General features: G+C 56.7%; 2 protein-coding genes across 8 annotated transcripts; one reads left to right on the top strand and one right to left on the bottom strand.

Moving 5' to 3' along the window:
• The first annotated feature begins 229 nt into the window (after positions 1 to 229).
• PNKP (polynucleotide kinase 3'-phosphatase) lies at positions 230 to 11,249 on the top strand. 4 transcript variants are annotated; one of them, XM_072770830.1, is made up of 19 exons: positions 230 to 342; positions 621 to 784; positions 1,409 to 1,455; positions 1,825 to 2,124; positions 2,796 to 2,875; positions 2,955 to 3,012; positions 3,108 to 3,215; positions 3,525 to 3,596; positions 4,572 to 4,620; positions 4,699 to 4,769; positions 4,854 to 4,946; positions 5,021 to 5,117; positions 5,204 to 5,265; positions 5,429 to 5,538; positions 5,618 to 5,705; positions 5,789 to 5,850; positions 5,943 to 6,505; positions 6,640 to 6,802; positions 7,569 to 11,249. In XM_072770830.1, the coding sequence occupies exons 2-17, from the start codon at positions 634 to 636 to the stop codon at positions 6,058 to 6,060; spliced, it is 1,566 nt and encodes a 521-aa protein (XP_072626931.1). In that variant the 5' UTR covers positions 230 to 342; positions 621 to 633; the 3' UTR covers positions 6,061 to 6,505; positions 6,640 to 6,802; positions 7,569 to 11,249. The 4 variants fall into 4 exon arrangements, with proteins under 4 accessions (XP_072626931.1, XP_072626946.1, XP_072626939.1 ...); XM_072770845.1 differs by having other exon boundaries at positions 6,141 to 6,505; positions 6,613 to 6,802; XM_072770838.1 differs by having other exon boundaries at positions 6,141 to 6,505.
• On the bottom strand, positions 6,992 to 15,976 carry PTOV1 (PTOV1 extended AT-hook containing adaptor protein). 4 transcript variants are annotated; one of them, XM_072770932.1, is made up of 14 exons: positions 15,631 to 15,976; positions 12,949 to 13,086; positions 12,727 to 12,809; positions 12,594 to 12,651; positions 12,387 to 12,494; positions 10,855 to 10,986; positions 10,629 to 10,712; positions 9,956 to 10,042; positions 9,782 to 9,855; positions 9,646 to 9,703; positions 9,207 to 9,311; positions 7,542 to 7,739; positions 7,375 to 7,444; positions 6,992 to 7,120 (listed from the first exon to the last, which is right to left on the bottom strand). In XM_072770932.1, the coding sequence occupies exons 1-13, from the start codon at positions 15,799 to 15,801 to the stop codon at positions 7,433 to 7,435; spliced, it is 1,308 nt and encodes a 435-aa protein (XP_072627033.1). In that variant the 5' UTR covers positions 15,802 to 15,976; the 3' UTR covers positions 6,992 to 7,120; positions 7,375 to 7,432. The 4 variants fall into 4 exon arrangements, with proteins under 4 accessions (XP_072627033.1, XP_072627041.1, XP_072627043.1 ...); XM_072770940.1 differs by having other exon boundaries at positions 6,992 to 7,216; XM_072770942.1 differs by lacking the exon at positions 10,855 to 10,986 and having other exon boundaries at positions 6,992 to 7,216; positions 10,629 to 10,784; positions 15,631 to 15,971.
• Between the last annotated feature and the right edge of the window lie 7,510 nt (positions 15,977 to 23,486).

Here is a 23,486-nt window from a genome sequence, read left to right on the forward strand (position 1 = left end):
TGGACTGATGATCTTCAAATGAAAAAGAAGTGTGTCCCGCTGTAACTAAGGGAATGAAATGTTAAAAGAGTTCCAGGTGGAAAGAGGAAAATCTGTGAAAGAGGACCCACACCCCCTACTGGTCGGAGCCTCCCACTGCTGGAGGAGAGAGGAAGGTCAGAGCCGCCGAGGGCCCGAAGGAGCAGGTGGTCTGAGAAGGGGCGGGGCTTCTGTCGTGGGCGGAGCCAAAGCCCTGCCCCCTTCCGTAGGCGAGTCATTTCCGTCCGCCGAGGAACAGAGAAAGCCGCCGGCGAGTTGTGGGCAGAGCGCCTCGGGCAGGAGTTCCCTGGTCGCAAGTGGGAAGTGAGTCCCGGTCCGGTACGGTGATTGCGGGGCCGAGCTGGGGGCGGGCGCGAGGTTCTTGGCTTTTGCCCTGGAATGTCCCGGTCGGGACTCTCCGCGGGACTGAGCGGGGCGTCGTCGCCCGGGAAACGGCGCGAGCCAGAGGCCGGCGAGGGGGTGGGATTTCCGGAGCCCTAAGCGGAAGAAGGGAGAGTCCTGGTGGAGGGGCGGGGGGAGGCGGGACTTGCTGTAGCAGTTTGAGGGCGTTCTGCCACTCAAACCTGTTTACTTCCCCTTAGGCTGGCTCCTGGGATGGCCGAGGTGGAGACCCAGGGCCGCCTGTGGCTGGAGAGCCCCCCCGGGGGAGCCCCCCCCATCTTCCTGCCCTCGGACGGGCAAGCCCTTGTCCTGGGCCGGGGACCCTTGACCCAGGTTACCGACCGGAAGTGCTCCAGAAACCAAGGTGGGCGGGGCCGTAGCTGTAGGGATTGTGGCTCGCTCTGGAGCGTGAACGTGCTCTGCGGGAATGGTGGGCAGCCGGTGCAGTAAGGGAGCTGCTTGGCCGCCAGGCGAGATTGCGTGGTGTAGCTCGTCCTGCAGTTAGGTGCCCTCGGGGGAGCATAAGAAGAGAACTGCTGTGCCTGGTCTGGAACTAGCCAGACCCCTTAGTGGGGAGACAGTTGTCAGAGGACGATGCTCACAGGAAGGCTTAAGTCAGGTCATGACCCTTGCCAAGGAGAGAGCCGATGCTACGGTGAGAAGTAGCGGTTGCTAAGCAGGGCGAGGTGGTAACGAGCGTAGCCCAGGACCTGCACCCAGTCACACGCCTCATCAAGGAGAAATCAGTTCTGTACAGAAGAATGCCTCCTGCCGCTGGGCGAGGACCGGCGTCACAGGCTATTCTGAGGCCTCTCTCTGACTACTGCATGTAAAGAGAGAGCCGACCCCATTTAGAAATAAAGTGCTTTCCCGTCCCGAATGGCCTGAATGTCCCCATCCTGTGGCCTGAAGCTGGCCAAGCTCCCCAGTAGTGAGGAAGGCCGTCGCACAAGGATGCACATTCTCACTCCACCCTCTCAACCCTCAGTGGAGCTGGTCGCAAACCCCAGGACCAGGACCGTGGCAGTGAAACAGGTACCAGTTGCTCAGCAAGGCGCAGCGAGGCCTGGGGGAGGAATGGCAGCCCAGCAGGGAACAGGCTCATTGGAAAAACCCGGTTTGAGGGAAGGGGACGGGGCCAGCAGAGAAGGTTCGGGGTATTGCCATTTTCAACGCGTATCCATCCACGTTTGAATTGGGTTAAGGCTGGACGACAGTAACTCTTCCACGTCCCTGATTGGTGGTACGCATTGAGGAGGCGGGGCTTAAGGGTCTGATTGGCAGGTGGGGGAAGGCTGTCCTTCCTCTAATTCGTGGAGGTTCCGGTTGGGGGCCGGAGCCAATCCCGGCTCCTCCTCCTCCTCCTCCTTTTCTCTCTCTGTCTCTCTCTGTCTCTCTCTGCAGCTGGGAATTAACCCCTCAACTGCTGGGACCCAGGAGCTGAGTCCGGGATCAGAAGGTTCTCTGAGGGTGGGGGACACGCTGTACTTGGTCAACGGCCTCCACCCGCTAACCCTGCGCTGGGAAGAGGCCCGCACGCCTGTATCCCAGCAAGACACTCCACCCGGCACCCCTCCCGTGGCTCCCCATGAGGCAGAGGCTGTTGAGCCACAGAAAAAACGCATGCGGAAGTCATCCCCGGGCTGGGAGAATTTCGAGAAGCTGCTAGTATTTACAGCACCGGGGGTGAAGCCTCGGAGCAAGGTGAGAGCCAAGCTGAGGGAGCCACACGGAGTTGGGGCTGAATGATGTGTGCTGTGTGCCCCTGGGCCATTCAACCTCTCTTAGCTGCCACTTTTTTGAGAAGTGGATCTGATGACAAGTTCAGAGGGTGTTGTAAGCCCTGGGGGCATCGATGTATGTCAGCTCCTGCTTGAGCCCCAGAAAGCACAGTAGTGAACACCATCATTTTCACAGGGACCCAGAGACCTGACCTCACAGTTCCCCCCCATCCCCCCCGCCCCCCAGTCCCCTGTAAAGTAATAAACCCAGAAAAGCGCATGGCTCAGTCCTCTACATGTGGTTTGCACCCAACTTCACTCCTGTATTCATTTTCACTGTTATTAGCCTGAAGTGAAGGCCAGGGGAGGTGGGTGAGTATGACGTGAACCCCATTTTAAAGGCTGGCATACCCAGGGGCATAGGAGAAATAGGAGATGGTACAGTGAAGATCTCGGGCTCTGCACTCAGGTGGTAGGGACACATTCTTCCTGTGCCTTCCCCTAAACGTAAGATGTGTAGGCTGTGACTCAGTTTCCCATTTAGTGACGGGCAAGTGGTAATGTCTCTACGTTGCAGAGGTGACGTGATGTAGCCTGTGAGTCGAGATCAGAGGCATAACAGGGTCGCTGTTCCTCTTTTCTTGCTGACATCAGGTGGCTGGCTTTGATTTGGACGGGACCCTCATCACCACACGCTCTGGGAAAGTCTTTCCCACCGGCCCCACCGACTGGAGGTGATAAGAGGCAGACCAAGGGGGTGAGTGAGGCCCCCGTGGGCCCCAGGTCACCTACCTGCTTTCCCACCCACCCTAGGATCTTATACCTGGAGATTCCACGTAAGCTCCGGGAGCTGGATGCCGAAGGCTACAAGGTATGTGTGCTTTTGTGCATGGAGACCAGGCCACAGGGAGGCTGGGGCCCCACTGAGAAGGGCACCAGGTGACATCCATGCTTCCCCCCCCCCAGCTGGTGATCTTCACCAACCAGATGGCCATTGGGCGCGGGAAGCTGCCGGCAGAGGAGTTCAAGGCTAAAGTGGAGGCTGTGGTGGAGAAACTGGGCCTCCCCTTTCAGGTATGGCTGCAAGGGAGCTTGAGTCATAGAGGTTGGGGGACAGGGACCCAGACAGAGGCAGGGACAGAGTTAGTGTCACGGTGTCAGACCGTGACAGAGAGGAGGGAACAGAGACCCAGGGAGAAGGCATACGTACCAGGAGGCAGTGGAGGCCCCCCGGCAGGGTTATGCTGGTAGAAACCCATCATAAATGGGTTCTTGGGCATCTGGAGTCCTCTGGGTTGGTGAAGGGGTAGCATCCCTGGCACCCATGCACCCTCGAAGGATTTGGGGAAGGAGCCCAGGAGGGTGTCTGACCTTCACCCACAGGTGCTGGTGGCCACACACGCCGGCTTGTACCGGAAGCCAGTGATCGGCATGTGGGACCATCTGCGGGAACAGGTGAGTGGTGGCCTCCCAGTAGCTCCCTTCTTCCCTCACTCAGCCCAGCCTCCCCCTGCCACAGGTCTCTGCTGTTTGGCCACCTCCTCTCTCCTCTTCTCATCTCATTCCCTGGTCCTTGCCTCCTTTTCCACCAGTCCCAGTCTAGGTACAGGCGGACAGCACTCTTCAACTCTGAAGATCAGGATGGTCCAGGGACACATCAGTTGTCCATGTATTCTCTTGTGTGTGCCTTTGTTCTGAAGCTCAACAGCTTCTTGAGCTGAATTTGTTAGCGTATGAGACAGACCTGCTGGGGCTCACATACCAGCGAGGGTGCAGACTAGAGGTGCACAGACTGGGTGTGAAATGGTGGGAGTGAAGTGAGGTGAGGCAGGGTTTACCTACAGGGGTTAGGTAGGCCTCTCCAAGGTGCCCTTGTAATTATGAAGCTAGTGAGGGAGGGAGCCTCGCAGGGGAACCTAGGAAGAGCTTCCAGGTGGGAGTAACAGCATGTGTAAAGCACATGTAAAGGTCCCGAGGCAGGGCTATGACTAGTGTGTTCAGGGACAGTGAAGAGGCCTGGGTAGCAGGACCTGAATGGATGATGGGGTAAGGGTGGGGCGTAGGGTCAGAGATCGGGCAGGTGTCAGATCGTGAGGCCTTGTGGGTAAGGTAAGTTCTTCCCTTTTACCCAGCCAGGGGGCAAAGGGATGGGGCCCAGGAGGGCTGGGAGGAGAGGAATCTACAGAAGTGGGAACTGACACCCCCCTGGTGGCTGTGTAGGGAACAGACGCAATGGGGATGGAACAGTGAAGGGGGGTAGGAAGTGGCCCAGCAGTGGCAGCGCCACCAGGATATGATGCTGAACTGGGGCAGGAGAGGCCAGACGTCAGGCCCAGCTCAGCATCCTCGCAACCCCCATTAGTATTCTAGGGGAGCAGGCATGGGAGTGGGTGGGTTCCTTACTGCCTGTTGTCACCTGTCCCTCCCTAGGGCAACGAAGGTGTGCCTGTCTCCATCGGGGACAGCATGTTCGTGGGAGGTAAGGACCCAGGGATGGGGAGTGTGTGGATCCCCTCGGCTGGGCCGCTGGTGGACATGGAGCGGTCTTCTGTCCCAGATGCAGCTGGACGACCAGCCAACTGGGCCCCTGGCCGAAAGAAGAAAGACTTCTCTTGTGCAGACCGTCTGGTGAGGCTCCTTTCCCCTGCTGGCCTGGAGCTGTGTCCCCACCTTATCTGATGTCTGTGTCCCCTGTCGTCCCCTCCCCGCCAGTTTGCTCTCAACCTTGGCCTGCCCTTCGCCACACCAGAGGAGTTCTTTCTCAAGTGGCCCGTTGCCAACTTCGTGCTCCCCACCTTTGACCCGGTGAGGCCTTCGGGGTGGGAGTGGGAGTCGGGAGAGGAGGAGAGGGTCTTGCTCATCACTACCACCCCTCCCAGAGAACCGTCTCCCCCTCGGGGCCGCTTTGCCTCCCGGAGTCCAGCTCCCTCTTGAGCCACGACCCTGAAGTGGTTGTCGCCGTGGGATTTCCTGGGGGTGAGACACCTTGACCCCTTGACCTCAGAAGCCCCAGTCCAGCTCTGGGTCCTTGGGCCCCCACTGACCTTGCCCCTGCCTCACAGCTGGCAAGTCCACCTTCCTCCAAGAGCATCTTGTGTCAGCAGGATACGTGCACGTGAACAGGGTGAGACAGGCCCCCCCCCAATGTGCCCAGGCTGAGCGCAGAGTCCCTGATCCTTCCATCTTCTGTGCCCATTCCCTACCCCACCTAGGTTCTCCCTAGGTGTCTGCTTCCCTTGTTTCTCCTGCCCTCTCCCACTCAGGGTCTGTCACCTTGTATCCCCCAGGACACCCTGGGCTCATGGCAGCGCTGCGTGACCACATGTGAGAATGCTCTAAAGCAGAGGAAACGGGTTGTGATTGACAACACAAACCCAGACCCTCCGACCCGGGCCAGGTACTGGGCTCCCATGGGCAGCCTCTATAGGGTGGGCTCAGCACCCCTTACCAGCCTGGCCCCTTCCTGGCCCCAACAGGTACATTAAGTGTGCCCGAGACGCAGGTGTGCCCTGCCGCTGCTTCCTCTTCAGCACCACCCTGGAGCATGCACGCCACAATAACCGGGTAAGCTGGCCCCTGCCCCTGCCGTCCCGACCGCCTCCAGGCCCCCAATTCCCAGACCTAACCCCAACCCCCACCCCCTGCAGTTCCGAGAGATGACGGGCTCCTCTCACGCCCCCGTGTCCGATGTGGTCATGTATGGCTACAGGTAAACACAGAAGCCTAGTGGGGAGGTGAGGAGGTGGGGGGTGGACCGGACCCCAGCTGGGTCTCACCTTCCCCCATCACCCCTGCTGCCAGAAAGCAGTTCGAGGCCCCGACCCTGGCAGAAGGATTTTCGGCAATCTTGGAAATCCCGTTCCGGCTGAACCTGGAGCCTCGGCTTGAACGGCTCTACTGCCAGTTCTCAGAGGGCTGAGCTGCGCATCCCCACCCCCCCGCCCCTGCCCCTGCCCCTGCCCCTGCCCCCAATAAATTGTTTTTTTTTTTTTTTTTAAGCTTGGACAGCATCATGCTGAAAGAAGGGTAGTCTACCCAGTGAGGACAGGCACCCGGGCGAGTCCCCGGGGACGGGGGAGCACAGACCTGCCGGCCTCCCAGGCCTCGGGGCACGGACCCCCAGGGATCTGCGCTGAGCTGCGCACTCGGACCACAGGCCTTTCCCAGGGAGGGTAGTTTAGGCTTCCTCAGAACTGTGGCTGTGGGCACCCTAAACAGAGGGTGGGGAATCCAGAGGGGCAGGGCCCAAAGGGGTGCGGGGTGGGGGCGGGGGCTTTTCCTCACCCGCGGGCTGCCCAGCTGCAGAGCCAGCCAAGGAGCACCCATGATGTGACCCTGAGGACAAGAGCTGGATCCCGAATCTGGTGAGTGAGGAATGGCAGCCCGGACCTGAGCAGTAGGGGGCGCTGCTGAGAGCCCTGCCAGGCCCCAAACCCCCAGCAAGTCCTGGATGGCCTGTGTTTGCTGCCAGCCAAGTGAGGCCTGTTGAATCCCAAAGGATGGAGGAGAGCAGGCCCTGGGCCCAGGAATACAGCCAGCCAGCTCCAGGGAGGCCCAGGAAGATGGGGCCACCATCCGCTGCGTGGGCCAGTCAGCTGGGGACACACCTGCCCCTGAAGGCACAAGCAGCTCTGTGAAGAGTGTCCTTCCTTCTAGCTCAGGTGACCTCACGAAAGGTGGCCTCCCCCAGAAATCTGATGGAAATTCATACTCCTGGGTCCCATCAAGCTGAGGGACTCTAGCCTAGGGCAGGGGGCCTTAGGCCATCAGCCTTCTGGGAACCCATGGCGCTCGGCTCCACTGGCATCTCCCCTGCCAAGGCATCTGGACACGGAGCCTAGTGGCCAACGGGCTTTTAAAAGACTTTATTGGGGAAACGTACAGGGGTGGGGACCGTCCGCGGAGACCTCTCCGGACGCTGTCCTCCATCTCGCTGGGCAGTAGCCATCCCCAGGGGCCCCTGCTCAGAAGCATCTGACCTGGGGGCAGGAGGAGAGTGGGAGGGCCTGGACAGGGCCTCCCAGCACCCCATGGGCCCTCCAATCCCAGCCTGGAAACCACAGCTTCATCACCTCCTGGGGGAGAGAGGGCTATACTTGCCCAGGAGACCCTGGGGACCACAAGGCACAGATACGCCTCTCTGCTTGGAACTCCACGCCAGGGTCACATGATCATATCCCAAACCCGGACACCACTGAGGGTCCTTCCTGCGCTCGAGCCGGGTGCTACTCACCAGTTTTGGCGGGGGCCTCGTCTGTGACTCCTGGAGGGGCCCAGCCTGGGGGTGGCCACTACCCCCCCATCTGTGGGGGAGGAAAGTGGGGAGGGGCATCAGTGGTAGGGGTGGGGGTGAGGAGGGGTAGCTGGGCAGGGGATTGGGGGGAGAGCTCGCCACCTCACCCCGCGCTGCTGCTGCTCCTGCTCCAGGTTCCGCTGCAGGACCTGCTGCTGGTTGGCGATGACACGCCGGATGCCGTTGACGAAGTTGCTCTGGTCATGGGGGATGAGGCCGATGAAGATCTTCTTCTCTGACGAGTACAGGAGCATGAGCACGCGCACCTCGCACGATGCCTTGTAGGAAAAGTGCACGCAGCCGGCCTGGTGGGCGCAGAGCAGGCGGGTCATGGTCGGACCACTCCACCCCCCACCCCCCAACAGCCTCAGGGGCTCAAGCACAGGCCAGTGCTCCTGAGACCTGAAGCACACAGCACACCAATGCATCCTGAAAGCCGTCCTCATACCCCTAGTGTCACTCCTGCTCGGGGACAAGGGGACAGAAACCAACAACAGCCCAGGGACCAATGGGCTCTGCACGGAAGGACTGAGGAGCTGGCAGCACCACAGCCAAGCTCCCCACTAGCGGACAGGCGGGCGCGCAGAGCTGCTCCACAGCACCTGGTGGCTGTGACCCACAGAGGCCACGCGAGATGCACAGGCCGATCAGGCCCCAGGAAGCCCAGCACTAAGATCCCCCACGTGCAGCCCTGGAGCAGCTGAAGTGCCGACCGTGAGCCCCCCAGTGGCAGGGACCCTGCTGTCGTGTCTCCCCCGCCCTGAGACATGGCTGAAGTAGCAGCAGTGATGCCTGCTCGAAGGAAGAGGCCCAAGGGCCAGGGCTGTTTTACTGGACAACCTCCCCCCAAAAGACTCTCCACAGCCCAGGTCACCACCCCCCTACAGGTGGGCAAACTGAGGCTCAGAGCTGGAGGACTCACAGCAAGCCCCTGGAACCAGAAGGGCCAAGCCCTCCCTCTGCGTTACCTTGGGGGACCATGGTGGCAGGTGCCCGGAGGGAAGCCCTTCCAAAGCGCGCCCGCCCCGCACACCTACCTGAGCGGCCGCAGCACACAGGGAGCGGGGCCTCTGCAGGCTCCCCTGAGGAACTCTGCTGCTCAATTTTTTTTTTTTTAATGCAAAAGAAACACGTGGGCTTCCCCTCAGCGCACTGTCGCAGAGCTGCAGGACAGACGCTGGCCCGGTGCAGCAACGCCCACAGAGTGCCCGGACAGTGATGCTTCATGAGCACCAGAGCACAACACGCCTCGCCTCAAAGATGGAGAAACTGAGGCCAGTGCTCTGAGGGCTGGGGCTGGAAACAGGTGGCCCTCCCTGCCTGGCAAGGTGCCTCCAGGAGCCTTGGGTTTTCCTCTAGAAATTGGGCATGGACAGTGGCTCCTTGTCCCCAGGGAGAGCAGGAGGAAGGCCCTGGGGGCACCGGATCCTCGCTCCGTGGTACCAGCTCCTTGACACTGAGTCAATCCTGGAGGCCTGCACCAGGCGGGGTGCACATCTCAGCCTCAGACACTACCTCTGGGCCTCAGTTTCCCCATCTGTAAAATGGGGTCAGGACAGCACAGAGCCTCAGGGAGTCATGTGGCCTGAGAGGCAGCACGTGTCCAAACACAAGGCCAACCTGCTGTCACTGGGGGGCCACCCCTGCACACTCCCCCAAGCTGGTCTGGAGGAACGGTCACAGGCTCTCATCTCCCAGTTCTTAAACCCAAAAGGGAACCGGCCCTGTGCGCCCCAGCCGGGCCCTCCTCGTCAGCCCCTTGCCCCACTCACAAAGCCATTGTCCATGATCCGGCACAGGCTCTTCAGCGTCTCCAGGTCCTTGGTGAAGTGGAACTGGACCAGGCGCGAGTTCCGAAACAGTGGTACCAGGGTGGTCTGCAGGGAAGGCGGTATGGCTCCATGACAAAGGAACCCTGAGTGAGCCACAGCCACACTGTCCTGCCTCTGCACGGTCCCCACATGGCAGCTGCCACTGCCTCCATAGGCCTCACCCCGACGGACCACCTTGGACGGTTCCCGAGTGTGACCCCCTCATCAAGCCGGTCTCCACCCCTGCCTGCCTGCACTTGTTGGATGACCAGCCACTGGGCCCTTGCACATGCTCTCTAGAAGATTCTCTAGCTTTTCTTTAGGGAAAGCACTGTGGCCCCAAGGCCTACACCAGCTATCTCACAGGTGGGGCAGGCCCAGGGCCTCCCTTCACTCTCACCAGCAGCTGCTGTGGGATGAGCTGCATGTACAGCTTCCTTGGCCACTGCTCAGTCCTCCTGCGGGGCATGAGGGGACCAGGGTCAGGAAGCCGGGCCTCGACAAGACCCTGCCTTGGCCCCCAGCCCGACACTCACAGGATCTCCCCTTGGTTCACGTAGACATGTGATGGCAGCCACCTCTTGGACCGACTGTTGGGCTCAGGCCTGGGCTTTTGGGGAGAGGAAGAAAGTGACATCAGCAGTGGGAGGTGCCCCAGTCAGCAAGGATGCACTGGTCTTATGGGCACCCAGGTACCCCCCAGGACTCACCTCTTGCCACTCCATGACTCCACTCCACGCTAGGAACTTGTTGTTGACGATCTGCACCGGGCCCGCGACACCACCAGGGCCCACTGCCTGTGGGAGCAAAAGCAGGGGACCAGTGCCCAGGAGCGCTCCAGGGGAGGCTTCTGGGAAACCTCAGAGCTGACCCCAGGACCCTCACCCCCAGCTTCCTCTCCAGATCTTCAGCCTCCAGTCTGTCTGTCCACAGTCCCAGAGGACTCCCCCGCCTCCCATGCTGGCCCTGTCCTTCACCTGCTCGAGACCTCCCATGGCTCCCAAAGGCCCTGAAAACAAGTCTCAGATGCTCAACCTGGGGTACCAAGCCCAAAGGGTCTGCCTCTAAGACTGAACAGCCCCATAGTTCACTGCACCCCACAGAGACACACTGCTGGGAAGGAGGACAATATTCATAAATTCATAAGTAACTTACAAGGGGTGAGCCACAACACGGCCCCCCTCCAGAGCCTTCCAGCCAGCCACACAGCGTTCCCCACAAGCCTTCGTGCCTGTCTATCCACGTCCCTGCTCTGCTCCCACATGGGTGTCCCTCCTGTCAGCGACCACGGTCATCCCCACCGCCCCCCTTGCTCTTCAAGGCCTCATTGACCTGTCCACTGCCTGGGACCCGAGGGCTGGCCTGGGCTCCGCCAGCACCAACCTGTTTGCGCGTGGTGATAACCTGCCGGATGGCATTGACGAAGCCGCTCTGGTCATAAGGGATGAGGCCCATGAAGATCTTTTTCTTGGACGAGTACAGGAGCATGAGTACGCGCACCTCGCAGGGGGAGATGTGGGGAAAGAGCATACACCCCGCCTGGGAGGGGCGGGGAGCAGGAAGGCAGTGAGGCACCCTGGGGCACTGCCGCCCACCACTCCAAGCTAACCTGAGGCTGCTCTGTCCTCAAAGTCAACACCAAAGAGAAGCCGGAGACCAAAACATGTTGCAAGAGGAGGTGACTGGGCATCTCCATGTCTCCCCTCCTGGGCAATCTGTGGTCAGGGGCCCGGGCCCCACCCTACAGGTGCAAGGAGCCTGAGAGGGATGTATCTCCCACCCCTGTCCCCCTCTCAATGCCAGCCCCGTCTCTTAGAGCAGGACCCGCCTGCTAACCAGGCCAGAACGTCCTCCAGGGAGGCCCTGGGCACAGACCCAGCTCTGCTTCCTCCTAGCTGGGAGCTCAGACACAAATCCCCTATTCCCGGACCTCAGTTTTCCCGTCTGTAAAATGGTTTCACAGGAGCCTCCAGAGACAACACCACATAAATATTTGTTATTTGAGATGCTAGTGCCTCCTCAGTGGGACATGGGAAGAGCTAGGAGTCTGACAGACCAGACTCCTCCCTCGGGGCTGTCAGAACAAAGGGGCGTACGCTTTGGAGAATACCCCACGCTGCCTGCCTGACATCTCTTGTTGCTCAGGGAACTTGCCCTGACCTTCCTGGACCCCCACACAGCTGGTCTCCCCAGGAGCAGAACATGCCAGGTGGCACAAGAAGTGCGCTGACCTGTCATTCTTATGGCCTGAAGGCCCCATTAGCCAGGCAGATAGCAGGTCCCCCGCAGAATGGTGCTGAGTTAAGGGGTGACCAGTCAGGCAAGAGACCCTGCACCAATCGACCCCTGGTCTGGACAGACCCTGAGGAAACAGGATCTGCATGGACATGGGGGATCATGGCCCACCCAGCACCTGGAGATAGGGATGGGGAAGGTGCTGGGACCAGAGACTGGAGGGTACCCCGGAACTGAGTCCTAGGGTGTCCTGGGCAGATAACCTACTAGCATCTATCTCCTTCCACAACCAGACCCCGGGAGAGGGGGTCACTGGCCGATACCAGGGCCTCCATGAGAGGAGGCCCAGACCAGGGAGGGGTGGGGTGGGTGGGTACAGAGACCACCCTGGGATTCAGTCCCTACGTGCCCTGCACCACAGCCTCACCAGCTCATGTCTACAGGGTGTCTGCCTCACTTTCCACAGGCTGACTTCTCGTAGCCTAAGGAGGGAGTCCCACCATGAAGCCCCATTTGCCAGACGAAACAGCCCCAGCACAGAGGACACCCCCATCCCGACTCACCTCCTCCCCCAGCCACCTTCCATTAGCAGGTCCCTGACAGTGCTGGGCCCCCACAGGGTCCTGGGAGAGCCAGCCCTGGACCTCCACTCCCTCACATCCCTGTCCGCTCCCCGCCCAGCCAAGCTACAGGAGCCCGAGGCAGGTGCTCTGCTCTGACACCCTCATTTACAGACAGAGACTGAGACGCCACCAAGAGGACACCCCTGGACCCCTCAGGAGGGATGTCCTGGGACCCTGCCTGGGGTGGTCCCTGCAGAGCCCTGCCTCCTGCTGTCCTCTGTCACCAAGGCACTCAGGAGTCCTTGTCCTCACCACCACCCGCCCCGGGACCCACTCTACTCACGAAGCCGTTGCCCATCACGCGGCAGAGCCCCTTGAGAGAGTCGCAGTCTCTGTTGGTGAAGTGGAATTGCGCCAGCTGGGAGTTGCGGAACAGGGGGCCCAGGGTGGTCTGGTGGCAACACAGGAACCTCTGGGTTACTCTGGGGCTGCGGGGTGTCTGGGGAGCGGGCTGGGGGGCTTGGGGGGAGAGGCTGGAGGAGGGTTTTACCAGCAGCTGCTGCGGGATGAGCTGCATGATCAGCTTCTGGGGCCACTGGTCCGTCTCCCTGCGGGGAGTGGGGGCAGAGGGTCAAGGGAGGCCCCCCTGCCATCCACCCCCCTGCCTGCCCATCACTACTCACAGGTTCTCGCCCTGATTCACGTAGGCCTGGCAGGGGAGGGCTCGCTTCAGCTTTGCAGTAGAGTCGGAGTAGGGTCTGCGCTTCTGTCATGGGGGGGAGGGGGAGGGGTCACTGGACACAACCTAGATGCCTCAGCGTGCCCCACCCACAGGGGCAACCGGGACCCTTGAGGCCATCCCCCAGCCCCCTCGGGGACTCACAAGGGGACCTGGCACAGCTCACCTCCTGCCACTCGAGGACGCCACTCCAGGCCAGCAGCTTGTTGCTGAGCCGGTGCTCACCTACGGCCAGGCCCCCGAGGGCGAGCCCAGGAGAGGAGGGCCCGATGGGACCCAAGGCGCCGAAGACCCGAGCACCTTGCTGCAGCAGAGGAGAGCAGAGAAACTGAGGCTGAGGGACCCACAAGGACAGGCTGTCCCCCCACGTCTGTGGATTTGGATTCACACCCAAATCCCCCCTCGGAAACTCCCAGGGTCACATCCAAACCCTGTGCCAGGGGTCAGGACCCCAAGCGACTGACCTCCACATCCTCTTCCTGCCACAACTCCAGAACCAGGGCCCCCACCATCCCACTTGTCACCTCAACACTGATCTGTTTCCCCTTCCAGACTTTGCTCCAGCTGTGTTCTCTGCTTACAATGTCATCCCACCTGCTTCAGAAGATGCCGTCCACTCACTCACACCCCCAGCCCAATCAACTCTTGGTCCCTCTGTCCTGACTCAACTCACAAACCAGGTCTCTAGGTCCAGGGCCTCCTTGAAGCACCCCCACTCCAATGCACAGGCCAGCCTGGACACACTGGTTTGCCCCAACCCACCCTTGCTCAAAATTCTTCCAAAGCTCCCCATGGCCCTCCAGAAGTCTGGACTCTCCCCTCTAGTTCCTGCCAGCCCTTCCAGGCAGTCACAGACCCTCCTGCCCTCTAGTTTGACCCCAGGGGGATGGAGGAGGTAAAGCGAAGCACAGAACAGAACCATCCAGGGAGGCCAGGAGACCTTCAGAACAGAGAGTGTAACAACACCTGGAGGGGTCTCAAACACAACATCTTGAGAGCATCTGAGGAACACAGGGAGAACGTTCCAGCAATAAAGCCAAGGAAAGCTACACATTCTACTCTTCACAGGGCACTCTCCCAGGTATCTTTTTTCTAAACCAAAAACATCTCAAGGCAAACAAGGGAAGGCTTTGGAATAGGCTGGCAGCAAGAAACCCCTGAAAACCTACTTGTAAATGCCTCGGAGCAGCAAGAGAAATCGTAACGGTTGTTACTTTTCATCTGACTACTAACAGGTACTCTGCATTTCCTACAAAGCACACAAATGTCTTTTGTCCCAGGACAACAGACAAGAAAAGTTGTATCTTACGGGGACTTAAGAGGCAAGCAAAACAAAAACAAAAACCCAAACCTGCATGTCCTTCAACTGGGCGGCTGATTCTGGAATTTGGGCAAAAGTATCAGATTAGGGAGAAAACCAGAGAGCATCTTGGTGTAAGAACAGGTTGGCGAGCGTTCAGTACTAGACCGCATCTGAGATGCAGAACAGGGGCGTTGGGGCCCTCGCTTTGAAGGTGCCACAAGTGGGGCGCAGAGCATCTGAGCATCAGGACTTAGAGCACACAGCCTTTGGAAATCCAGGTGAATGCATTTAAGGACCCAGGCAGCGTAAGCTGCAGGAGCACGTGCCTAAAGTCCGCTTTGTCTGGAGGGCAAACTGCTCATGCAGGCTTTGAAAAATGTTTAGGTCTAGAATGTAAAGACCAGGAACAGTTACCTAGAAGCCTGGGTCCACCTGCAGTAACAATGTGGCCCACACACCCAAGTGGAGGACCACCTTAAGGACTAGGCTTCCGTGCAATCCTAGAGGAAATCTCCCATCTGGGCAAGTGTGTGCAAAATTTGGCTGTGCCTCCGACATGTGAATTGTTGTTTACTAGGAAGCCTATTTCGAACTTGGGAAGAGAACCAAAACCCTAGGATGCCCGTTGAAGGACCCAGAAAACGCTCTTGAGCAACTAGGTGTGATTGCTGCTGAACTAAGAGGATGAGGCAGTTGGGCGAAGGGGTATGTTTAAGTTTCGGGGAAGGTTGAGAGCCTTGGTATCTCAGGTTTAAGATCCCACGAAGCCGGCTTTAAGACTCGCGCGGGGCTGCCACAGCTCCATGCCTTGCACAACGTCGGGGTCAGTTCATGAAAGAGGCGAACTGAGAGCCAGCCTAGGGCGAAAGGCACACCCGGGCAAGCGTGAAACGTCAGGATGTGCAGTTTTACTATTCCAGGTACACCTTAAGATTCTTGAGAAGTACGTGTGTATTTGGGGTCTGGGGAGGCGCGTGTAGTTAATAATAAACCTGCGAAGCTAGATGTTTATGTTTGGGCTTGCTGCACTCCGTAAGGGCATCCCACATCTGGGCGGGCGTGCAAATCCCGGGCGCACACGCCACGGGCGCCGTGCAGACGCGCGCGGGCCCGGAGAACACCCCGGGTGCAACACCTTGGGCACGCGAGCGCAGGACGCGCGGGCCCCTCTCGCCGAGGCCCCCTCCCCCATTTCCAGGTTTCCTGCCCGAAGAGAGACCAACTTTCCAATTGGAAAAACAAGCGTGAACGCCGCCCGCCCCCCACCCCGCGTTTAAATCGGGACGCGGAGTCAGCAGTAATTTGAGCCATCCCCGCCCCCGTACCCCACCCCCGCCACCCCAGCCCAAACGCGCAACAAAGAGGAGAGCCCGGCGCGTACCACCCGGGGGGTTCTACGGGGGAACCCGGCCCCAGGCGGGACCACCCCTAGGGCCACCCGGAGACCCGAGAGAGGAGGGGGCCGCGGACAAAGACCCAAGCCCGGGGGAGGGGCCGGCGGGGGCGGGGCCGTGGAAGGCTCTGGAAAAAAGGCGGGGGGCTCACCATGGGAGGGGCCGAGCGGGCCCGGATCCGCGGCGGCTGCGGGCCGCGGGGGCTGGCGGGCCAGGAGCGCGAGCGGGCGGCGCGCACCGTGAGGGGCCGCGGGGGGCGGCCGCGACCCCCGAGGGGGCCCCCAGCGCCGGAGCGGTGCGGAGCGCGGCGCGGACGGACCATAGCGGGAGCGGACCGAGCGGGCTGGGGGTTGCCACGGGCCGCACGGGGGGCTGCGGGCTCCACCGACTGAGGGGCGCGGGCGCGCGGCTTCGGGGGAGACGGGCTGGACTGTACCAAGCGCGGGGGACGCGCCACAGGAGAGGGGTCGCCGCGGCCAAACCACTGCGGCGAGCGGGGGAGCGAGGCGCGTACCAAGAGCGTCCGCGAGGGGGCGTGGCCGGGCCGTACCAAAATAGAGCTGGGGGGCCTCGGGAAACGGAGAGGGTGTGTGGGGCGGGGAACACGGCCATTGGAAGAGGCTCTGGGCGGCTCGGGCTACAGGGGAGGAACTGAGAAGACGTGAGAGCCACGCTTCAGGGGGGGTGTGGCGGGAGAGGCCACCCGGACGGTGTAGAGGTGGGGGTTGGTGAACGTAGAAGACGATACCAAGTTGGCTACGGGCTGGGGGATAGGTTTCCAAGAGACCCTATCCCGAGTCCCGGACCCGCGGAACCGGGAGACTACACCAAGAGACCTCGGGAAGAGGAGGAGTAAGGATTAGTGAGCCTGGGGGCAAAGGAACCTACCTAAAAGTTTGGGGATACGGACTGTACCCTGTATCAGGGTAGGACTTAATATTTGAAGGCAGTGACGTGGCTAGCTGGGCCGGAGACCACAAATCCCAGCGGCCCCCGCGCGCCCTGGGCGGTGCCAGGAGTCCCAGGGGCGGCCGCCAGTCACTGCTGCGTGCCCATTGGCCCCCGCGCCCTGGGCTCCGCCCACCGCCCTAGGTACCTCTTGGGGCTTCTAGCCGCTCTGCTTCTCGGGGCTGTTCATTGATTCACTCCTTCGCTCGACTCTTGCACGACTGCGTATTCACTTACTAGGAGTTGTGTAACATTCTTTGCTTAAATTTGCCTGTCCTTGAACTTTGGACAATAGGTAGCTGTAAAGTGGTTATGAGGATTCAATGAGTTAAAGTAGTCGGATCAGTACTCAGCATGGTAACGACTTAGACGTCAACTTTTCTTAAAAAAGAAAAAAGTCATTGTGATGAACACGGGGTGATTAAAATAAAAACTGTTAAAAATCATTATCAGTACTACTATTTATAGTTTGCGTGGGCAGCAAGTGTAATGTGATGACCGAAACAGACCAGGTCTCTCATAGAGCCCAAGGTCCACTGGACAGGACAAATAATCACAGTTTGTGATAAATGTTATAAAAAGCGCAGATGCAACCCTGGGAAGCAGAGTTGCAGAAGCGGGGGAGGGGAAGAGGTGACTGGGTGAGGAATACTAAGGAGGGCACTTGATGGGATGAGCACTGGGTGTTATACATTGGCAAATTGCATTTAAATAAAATATTTAAAAATTTGAAAAAGAAGAGCAAATGCACGGGACAATGGCATGGTGACCATGAGGAGTCAGGGAAGTATCCTTTAGGCGGCCTCCGATTCTACTTGGGCTGGAAGAGTCCTAAGATGAGAGAACAGCAAGGGGTACAATCCTGAGATTGGAAGGAGAGTAAGGATAGCAGCGCAGCTGGATTGCATTGAGGGTGGAGGAGAGCTATGGGAATGGGGAGGTGCTGGGGTCCCCAAGCAGGATCCTGTAGCCTTGGGATGGGATTTGAAATGTTTTTTTAAGATTTTATTTATTTGAGAGAGTGTGAGGGAGAGAGCACTCGAGTAGGGGGGAGGGGCAGAGGGAGAGGGAGAAGCAGATTCTCCGCTGAGCAGGGAGCCCGATGTCAGGCTCCATCCACAACCCTGAGATCATATCCTGAGTGGAAGGCAGATGTTTAAGCAACTGAGCCACCCAGGTACCCTGAAATTTGAATTTGGATCTCACTTTGCTGGGAAGGTTTTCAACAAGGGAGTGACATAGACTTATTTTTTTTTTATTTTTATTTATTTATTTTTTTATGATAGGCACACAGTGAGAGAGAGAGAGGCAGAGACACAGGCAGAGGGAGAAGCAGGCTCCATGCACCGGGAGCCCGACGTGGGATTCGATCCCGGATCTCCAGGATCGCGCCCTGGGCCAAAGGCAGGCGCCAAACCACTGCGCCACCCAGGGATCCCTATTTTTTATTTTTTGACTCGCTTATTTTTAAACAGGTCTTTCATAGAATGCATAGAAACATCCACAGGATATCTCTACAAGTCTACAGAAAACAGGTGAGTCGCCTCTGAGGAGAGAAGGCAGCAGACCGAGGGAATGGGACCAGCAGGGTGGAAGGGAGACTCAGTTTACTCTCTTAGACAATTTGGAATTTTTACCATATGCAAATGTTACCTACTGAAAAATAACTTGAGAAATTGTTAAGTCTTGGGACGCCTGGGTGGCTCAGTGGTTGAACGTCTGCCTTTGGCTCAGGGCGTGTCCCTCAGTTCCAGGATTGGGTCCCACATTGGGCCCCCTGCATAGAGCCTGCTTCTGCCTCTGTCTTTGCCTCTCTCTGTGTGTCTCTCATGAATAAATAAAATCTTTAAAAAAAATAGTTAAATTTTTTTGAAGGATTCCTCCAGCAGCTGTGTTGAAAATAAGATGGTAGGGGATGAATGGAAGCAGACGGCCAGAGTGAAGACTGTGCCAATAATCCAGTTAAGAGGCACAGATGGGATGGATGGCAGGCAGGGGGGCCACCGTGGAGGTGGTCGTTTCCACAATTTATTTCAAGCTGGAGCTCAAAGGACTTGCATAAAGTGAGAGAAGGAGATATGAAGCATGATTCCAAGGTTTTTGCCCATACAGGGGTGCCACTTAGTGAAAGGAAACTGGCTATGGGAGCAGGTGGAAATCGCTGCTTCCATTTGTGATGTGTTAACTTAGACCTTGACTAAGCACTGTGGATAGGGGAGTCTGGAGATACAGCTTTAGGAGTCTTATGTGTTTGAATCAATGAGACAGCGAGGTCACAAAAAGCATGTGTATAGATAGAGACCAGGACACTCTGTCCCTTTAGAGGTCAGAGTCCTGAGGAGCAACCAGCAAACGAGTCAGAGGGGTGGCCCATGATATAGGAGAAGCCTGGGGCCAGGATGTATTTCCCCGTCCTTTTTTGCCCCACCCACTAAAGCTGAGCAGCCCAGGGTTTCCCAGGGCTGACTGGAACCCAAACCTGAGTTGTGACCAAATGGAGTCAGTGCTCTCTGGACCCAGACCACATGTTAGATATCAACAGTTAACCTCCAGACCCCTGACCATCATCCATGTCAGGACAACTGACCACTGGCAGCAGCAAGGAGACAGAACCACAGAGAGCGAAGCCTCCTTAATCCCCCCAAATCCTCATTTCTCACCATTCCCATTGGTCCAAGACTCCACAATCTCTTCCCTGGATAACATCCTCCTAAACACTCCAGTGGCTTCCCAATCCCCTTTGAGTTCAATACAAACTTCTTCTAATGCCCCGCATGGTGGACTTCTGCTGCTCTATCCAGAATGATCTCTTTCATCATCCTTCAGCTCCCATCAGGACACACGTGTGAGTATGAATTCCCAGGATATCTAAACAGAAAGTTGTGCCAGGATACACTCCAGCAGGAGCAAAATGGAAACATCCCAGAATGTGAAACAAAAATGTGGGCCGAAATTCTAAGTAATACTACAGTACAGCTCTCTGAAACCAACTGGCTTACCCGGGGAGCCAGTTTGAAAGACAACTGCCCATTTCATCTATGAAACCTGCTGTCCAGGCTAGTAGGCTGATACGACTGAGCAATTAGGCTCCCATCTATGATGCTGTACTTCCTGAAAAGTAGCTGTCTGCTACCAAACCTGTTTATGCCACTTGCCTCTTAAGTTAATAACTTAATCCTATCAAACCAATGAAATATTAATGCAGGAGAGTTGTTTATTTGGAAACCAGGATGCCTGCATTGAAGAAATAAAAGTGAATTGCTTTAAAAAAAAAAAAGACAAAACTGGGGTGCCTGGGTGGGTCACTTGGTTGAGCATCTTTTTTTTTTTTTTTTTTTTTTTTTTTTTTGTAGTTTTATAAGCATCTTTTTTTTTAAGGTTTTATTTATTTATTTGAGAGAGAGAGAGAGAGAGAGAGAGAAAGAGATCACGAGCAGGGGAAGGGCAGAAAGAGAAGCAGATTCCCTGCCGAGCAGGGGGGACTCCGAGATCATGACCAGAGCCCAAGGCAGACACTTTTTTTTTTAAGTTTATTTATTCATTCATGAGAGGGGGGAGGGCAGAGACATAGGCAGAGGGAGAAGCAGGCCTCCCACAAGGAGCCCAATATGGAACTTGATCCTGGACCCCAGCATCGGTCCCCGAGCCGAAGGCAGACACTCAACCAACTGAGCCACCCAGGAGCCCAGTTGGTTGAGCATCTGACTCTTTAATTTACCTCAGGTCATGATCTCATGGGTTATGGGGTGGAGCCCTAGTATTGGGCTCTGAGCTCAGCAGGGAGTCGGCTTGAGATCCTCTCTCTCCCTTGCCCTCTGCCCCTCCCCCCACTTGTGTTCCCTCTCTCTCAAGTCAATAAATCCTGCTGGCAAGTGGGAGGGGCAGAGGGAGAGGGAAAGAGAGAATCTTGAGCAGACTCCCTGCTGAGCTTGGAACCCAACACAGGGCTCCTCCATCCCATGACCCATGAGACCATGACCTGAGCAAAAATCGAGTCGGACGCCTAACTGAATGAGCCACCTGGGTACTCCAATAAATAAATCTAAAAAAAAAAAAAAGGACAAAACACTGCAAATGATAAATGACTTGTGCTTTGTGGATGTAGTTTATATAAGATTATGCTATGGTATGATAAATGGGAGACTTATACTTAAAAGGTCTCAGTCTTACATAAAGAGATGAATGTCTGTTTACATGTTCTGGGTTAAAACAAAACATTTAAAGTATTTAGATGGGATGCCTGGGTGGCTCCGCGGTTGAGCGTCTGCCTTCGGCCCAGGGCGTGATCCTGGGGTCCCGGGATCGAGTCCTGCATTGGGCTCCCTGCATGGAGCCCGCTTCTCCCTCTGCCTGTGTCTCTGCCTCTCCCTCTCCTCTCTCATGAATAAATAAATAAAATCTTAAACAAAATAAAGTGTTTGGATGCTCATTAGTGCTATTTGCCATGTATTTCTAACTCCTGCTCGCCCAGTAATGAAAAGGATTGCACTTCCTGGCCCCATCATGGTCCAGTGGGGCCATGTGATTAATTCTGGCCAGTGGGACAGTGAGCAAAATGACACATATGAATTCAGTCTTGAGTATTTAGTTACTAGTGCAAGGCCACAGTTCTTTATGCCTTTCCTCTGCTGCTGGCAATGTTCAAGATCTTTCAGCATCAGCTCCAAGCTGACCCCATAGGTAGCAGGAGTGAGAAAACCCCTTTGCTATCTCAAGTCACTCCAATTTGGAAGTTGTTTGTTATTGCAACCCAACCCAGCCTATCCTGACATTGAAATATCCTTTTCAAATAATCCTGTTTTATCAACCTGATTAAGTTTACTAAAAGGGCAAACTGGGACATGTATGGGTTAGATGTGTATGTGACACAGACAAGGACACAAAGGCAACATGGACAAATAAAAATGCTTTATATAACAAAATGGGAGTAAAGAGATCTCTGTCTCGAAGATCTTTGGTTTTTGGTTTTGCGATTACAAAATGTTTTGTTTTTTTGAAAACTCTGGGGGCGGGATGCCTGGGTGGCTAAGTGTTGAGCGTCTGCCTTCAGCTCAGGTCATGGTCCCTGGGTCCTGGGATTGAGTCCTGCATCGGGCTCCCCATGGGGAGCCTGCTTCTCCCTCTGCCTATGTCTCTGCCCCTCTCTCTCTCTGTGTCTCTCATGAATAAATAAAATCTTAAAAAGTCTGGGGGCATCTGGGTGGCTCAGTCGCTGAAGCATCTGCCTTCAGCCCAGGTCATGATCTTGGGATCCTGGGATGGAGCCTTGTGTTGGGGAAAATCCCTGCTTAGCAGGGAGCCTGCTTCTCCCTCTCTCTGCTCCCCCACCCCCACCCCCGCTTGTGCTCTGTCTCTCTGAAATAAAAGAAAAATTTTTTAAAAATATAATAGTCTGTCTGCCAAGTGCTCATCAGGCTCTATATATTATTCTTCCTTAAACTTTCTCATCATTTGTAATTATTTGTGGCCTCCACATTAGCCTGGGCGCTTTGTAAAGACAAGGACCATGTTTGTTTATTCACAGCCATGTCCCAAAAGCCCGTCACAGAGCACTCGAGGTCCAAGTGCACATCCCACCCCCTGCCCAGAACGCCCTTCACACCTCTACAGAAGTGGTGTGATGTGTTCAACACCCCATTTCCCCTTCCAGCATGCACCAGAAAACCACCTGTCCCAGCTTCCCCTGGAGGAGATTGGGATGATTTCGTTCTCACCAGTGGGAGCATAAGCATGAGCAACATGACATCAGGAGCATCACTTCTGGTCCCAGGCAGATAAAAGCCCGTGTGCACTCTCCATGCCCATGCTCCATTCCCAAGGCTGGAGACCAAAGACCCCAAAACGAAGGGGTTGGCTATTGAACGACAGCAGCAGGACTCTTGAATGAGGACAGCCACCAGGGGGAACAGCCTGACCCACATTAGACTCTGGGGGAAGTTATTAAACTCTCACCAGGGCCCTTCAAGGTCAGGCAGGAGAGAACCATCTGCAAGGTGAGCAACCTGGCCGCTTCCTGCCAACTATAGAGGGCAGGACCGCACCCATCTTTTTCACCGCCTCAGCGCCAGCCCCTAGCAGGCATCCAATTGATATTTTTCAAATAAATGAATTGCAAATTTATGACTTCCAGTGTTAACTGGGCCCCTGCTGCTGCTTCCTGGTATTCTATGAAGTTCCTCAAGGGTCTCAGCAATAGCCTGGTTATCGTCAGCCACACACAGTAGAGTGGGTCAGACTGGTGGTCAGAGCTGGTGCCAGCCTGGAACACTTAATTTTTAAAAAATATCATTTTTGGGACAAAGCAATAATAATAGGTACTTGCTGAACACTGTGCTTAGCATTTCCCTTTTAAACTCCTGCCATAAAAAAAAAATAATAATAATAGGGATCCCTGGGTGGCGCAGCGGTTTAGCGCCTGCCTTTGGCCCAGGGCGCGATCCTGGAGACCCGGGATCGCATCCCATATCGGGCTCCCGGTGTATGGAGCCTGCTTCTCCCTCTGCCTGTGTCTCTGCCTCTCTCTCTCTCTGTGACTATCATACATAAATAAATAAAAATTAAAAAATAATAATAATAATAAACTCCTGCCATGAGGATGGCAATCTTATCATCCTCATTCTACAAACAGGGAACCCAAGGATGGGGAGGTGGAAGCCTGAGATCATGGCCAAGAACAGGCTGAGGGGGGTCTTGAGCCCAGGTTCCTGATTAACCTCAGCAGAAGCTCGTGACCCCCACCTGATGGAAAAAATGAGGGGCATCAGGAGTGAATGCCTCACTTTCCTGTCCCTCTTCCCCGAGGCACACCATGGCTATCAACTCAAGATGGGACCTGCCCATCCCTGTCACCACAGCACTTCTCGCATCTGCCTCTCAGCCATTACCTGCACCCCCCCAGCACACTGTTCCAAACACTCCAGTGGTCTTCTTCCTCTCATGGAGATGACCACATCCCACCTCGCCTCTCCTGGTGCGGTGAGATCCATACCCACAAATTAACAAGAAACCAGATGGCTTTGGAAGGGCAATTTGGCAGTTTTGCCTCAGCTTAAGATGGGC

The sequence above is a fragment of the Canis lupus genome, chromosome 1 (assembly GCF_048164855.1).
Source record: "Canis lupus baileyi chromosome 1, mCanLup2.hap1, whole genome shotgun sequence".
NCBI classification, from domain to species: domain Eukaryota; kingdom Metazoa; phylum Chordata; class Mammalia; order Carnivora; family Canidae; genus Canis; species Canis lupus.

Bases quoted from the DNA above. Each gene is read 5' to 3' on its own strand.
- PNKP (XM_072770830.1), top strand. From the start codon at position 634: ATGGCCGAGGTGGAGACCCAGGGCCGCCTGTGGCTGGAGAGCCCCCCC. The intron at 5,266-5,428 runs GTGAGACAGGCC...TGTATCCCCCAG, and splicing joins GATACGTGCACGTGAACAGG to GACACCCTGGGCTCATGGCA. The intron at 5,539-5,617 runs GTACTGGGCTCC...TGGCCCCAACAG, and splicing joins GACCCTCCGACCCGGGCCAG to GTACATTAAGTGTGCCCGAG.
- PTOV1 (XM_072770932.1), bottom strand. From the start codon at position 15,801: ATGGTCCGTCCGCGCCGCGCTCCGCACCGCTCCGGCGCTGGGGGCCCC. The intron at 10,713-10,854 runs GTTAGCTTGGAG...TACTCGTCCAAG, and splicing joins TGAGGACAGAGCAGCCTCAG to AAAAAGATCTTCATGGGCCT. The intron at 10,043-10,628 runs GTTGGTGCTGGC...TTGCTCCCACAG, and splicing joins TTATCACCACGCGCAAACAG to GCAGTGGGCCCTGGTGGTGT.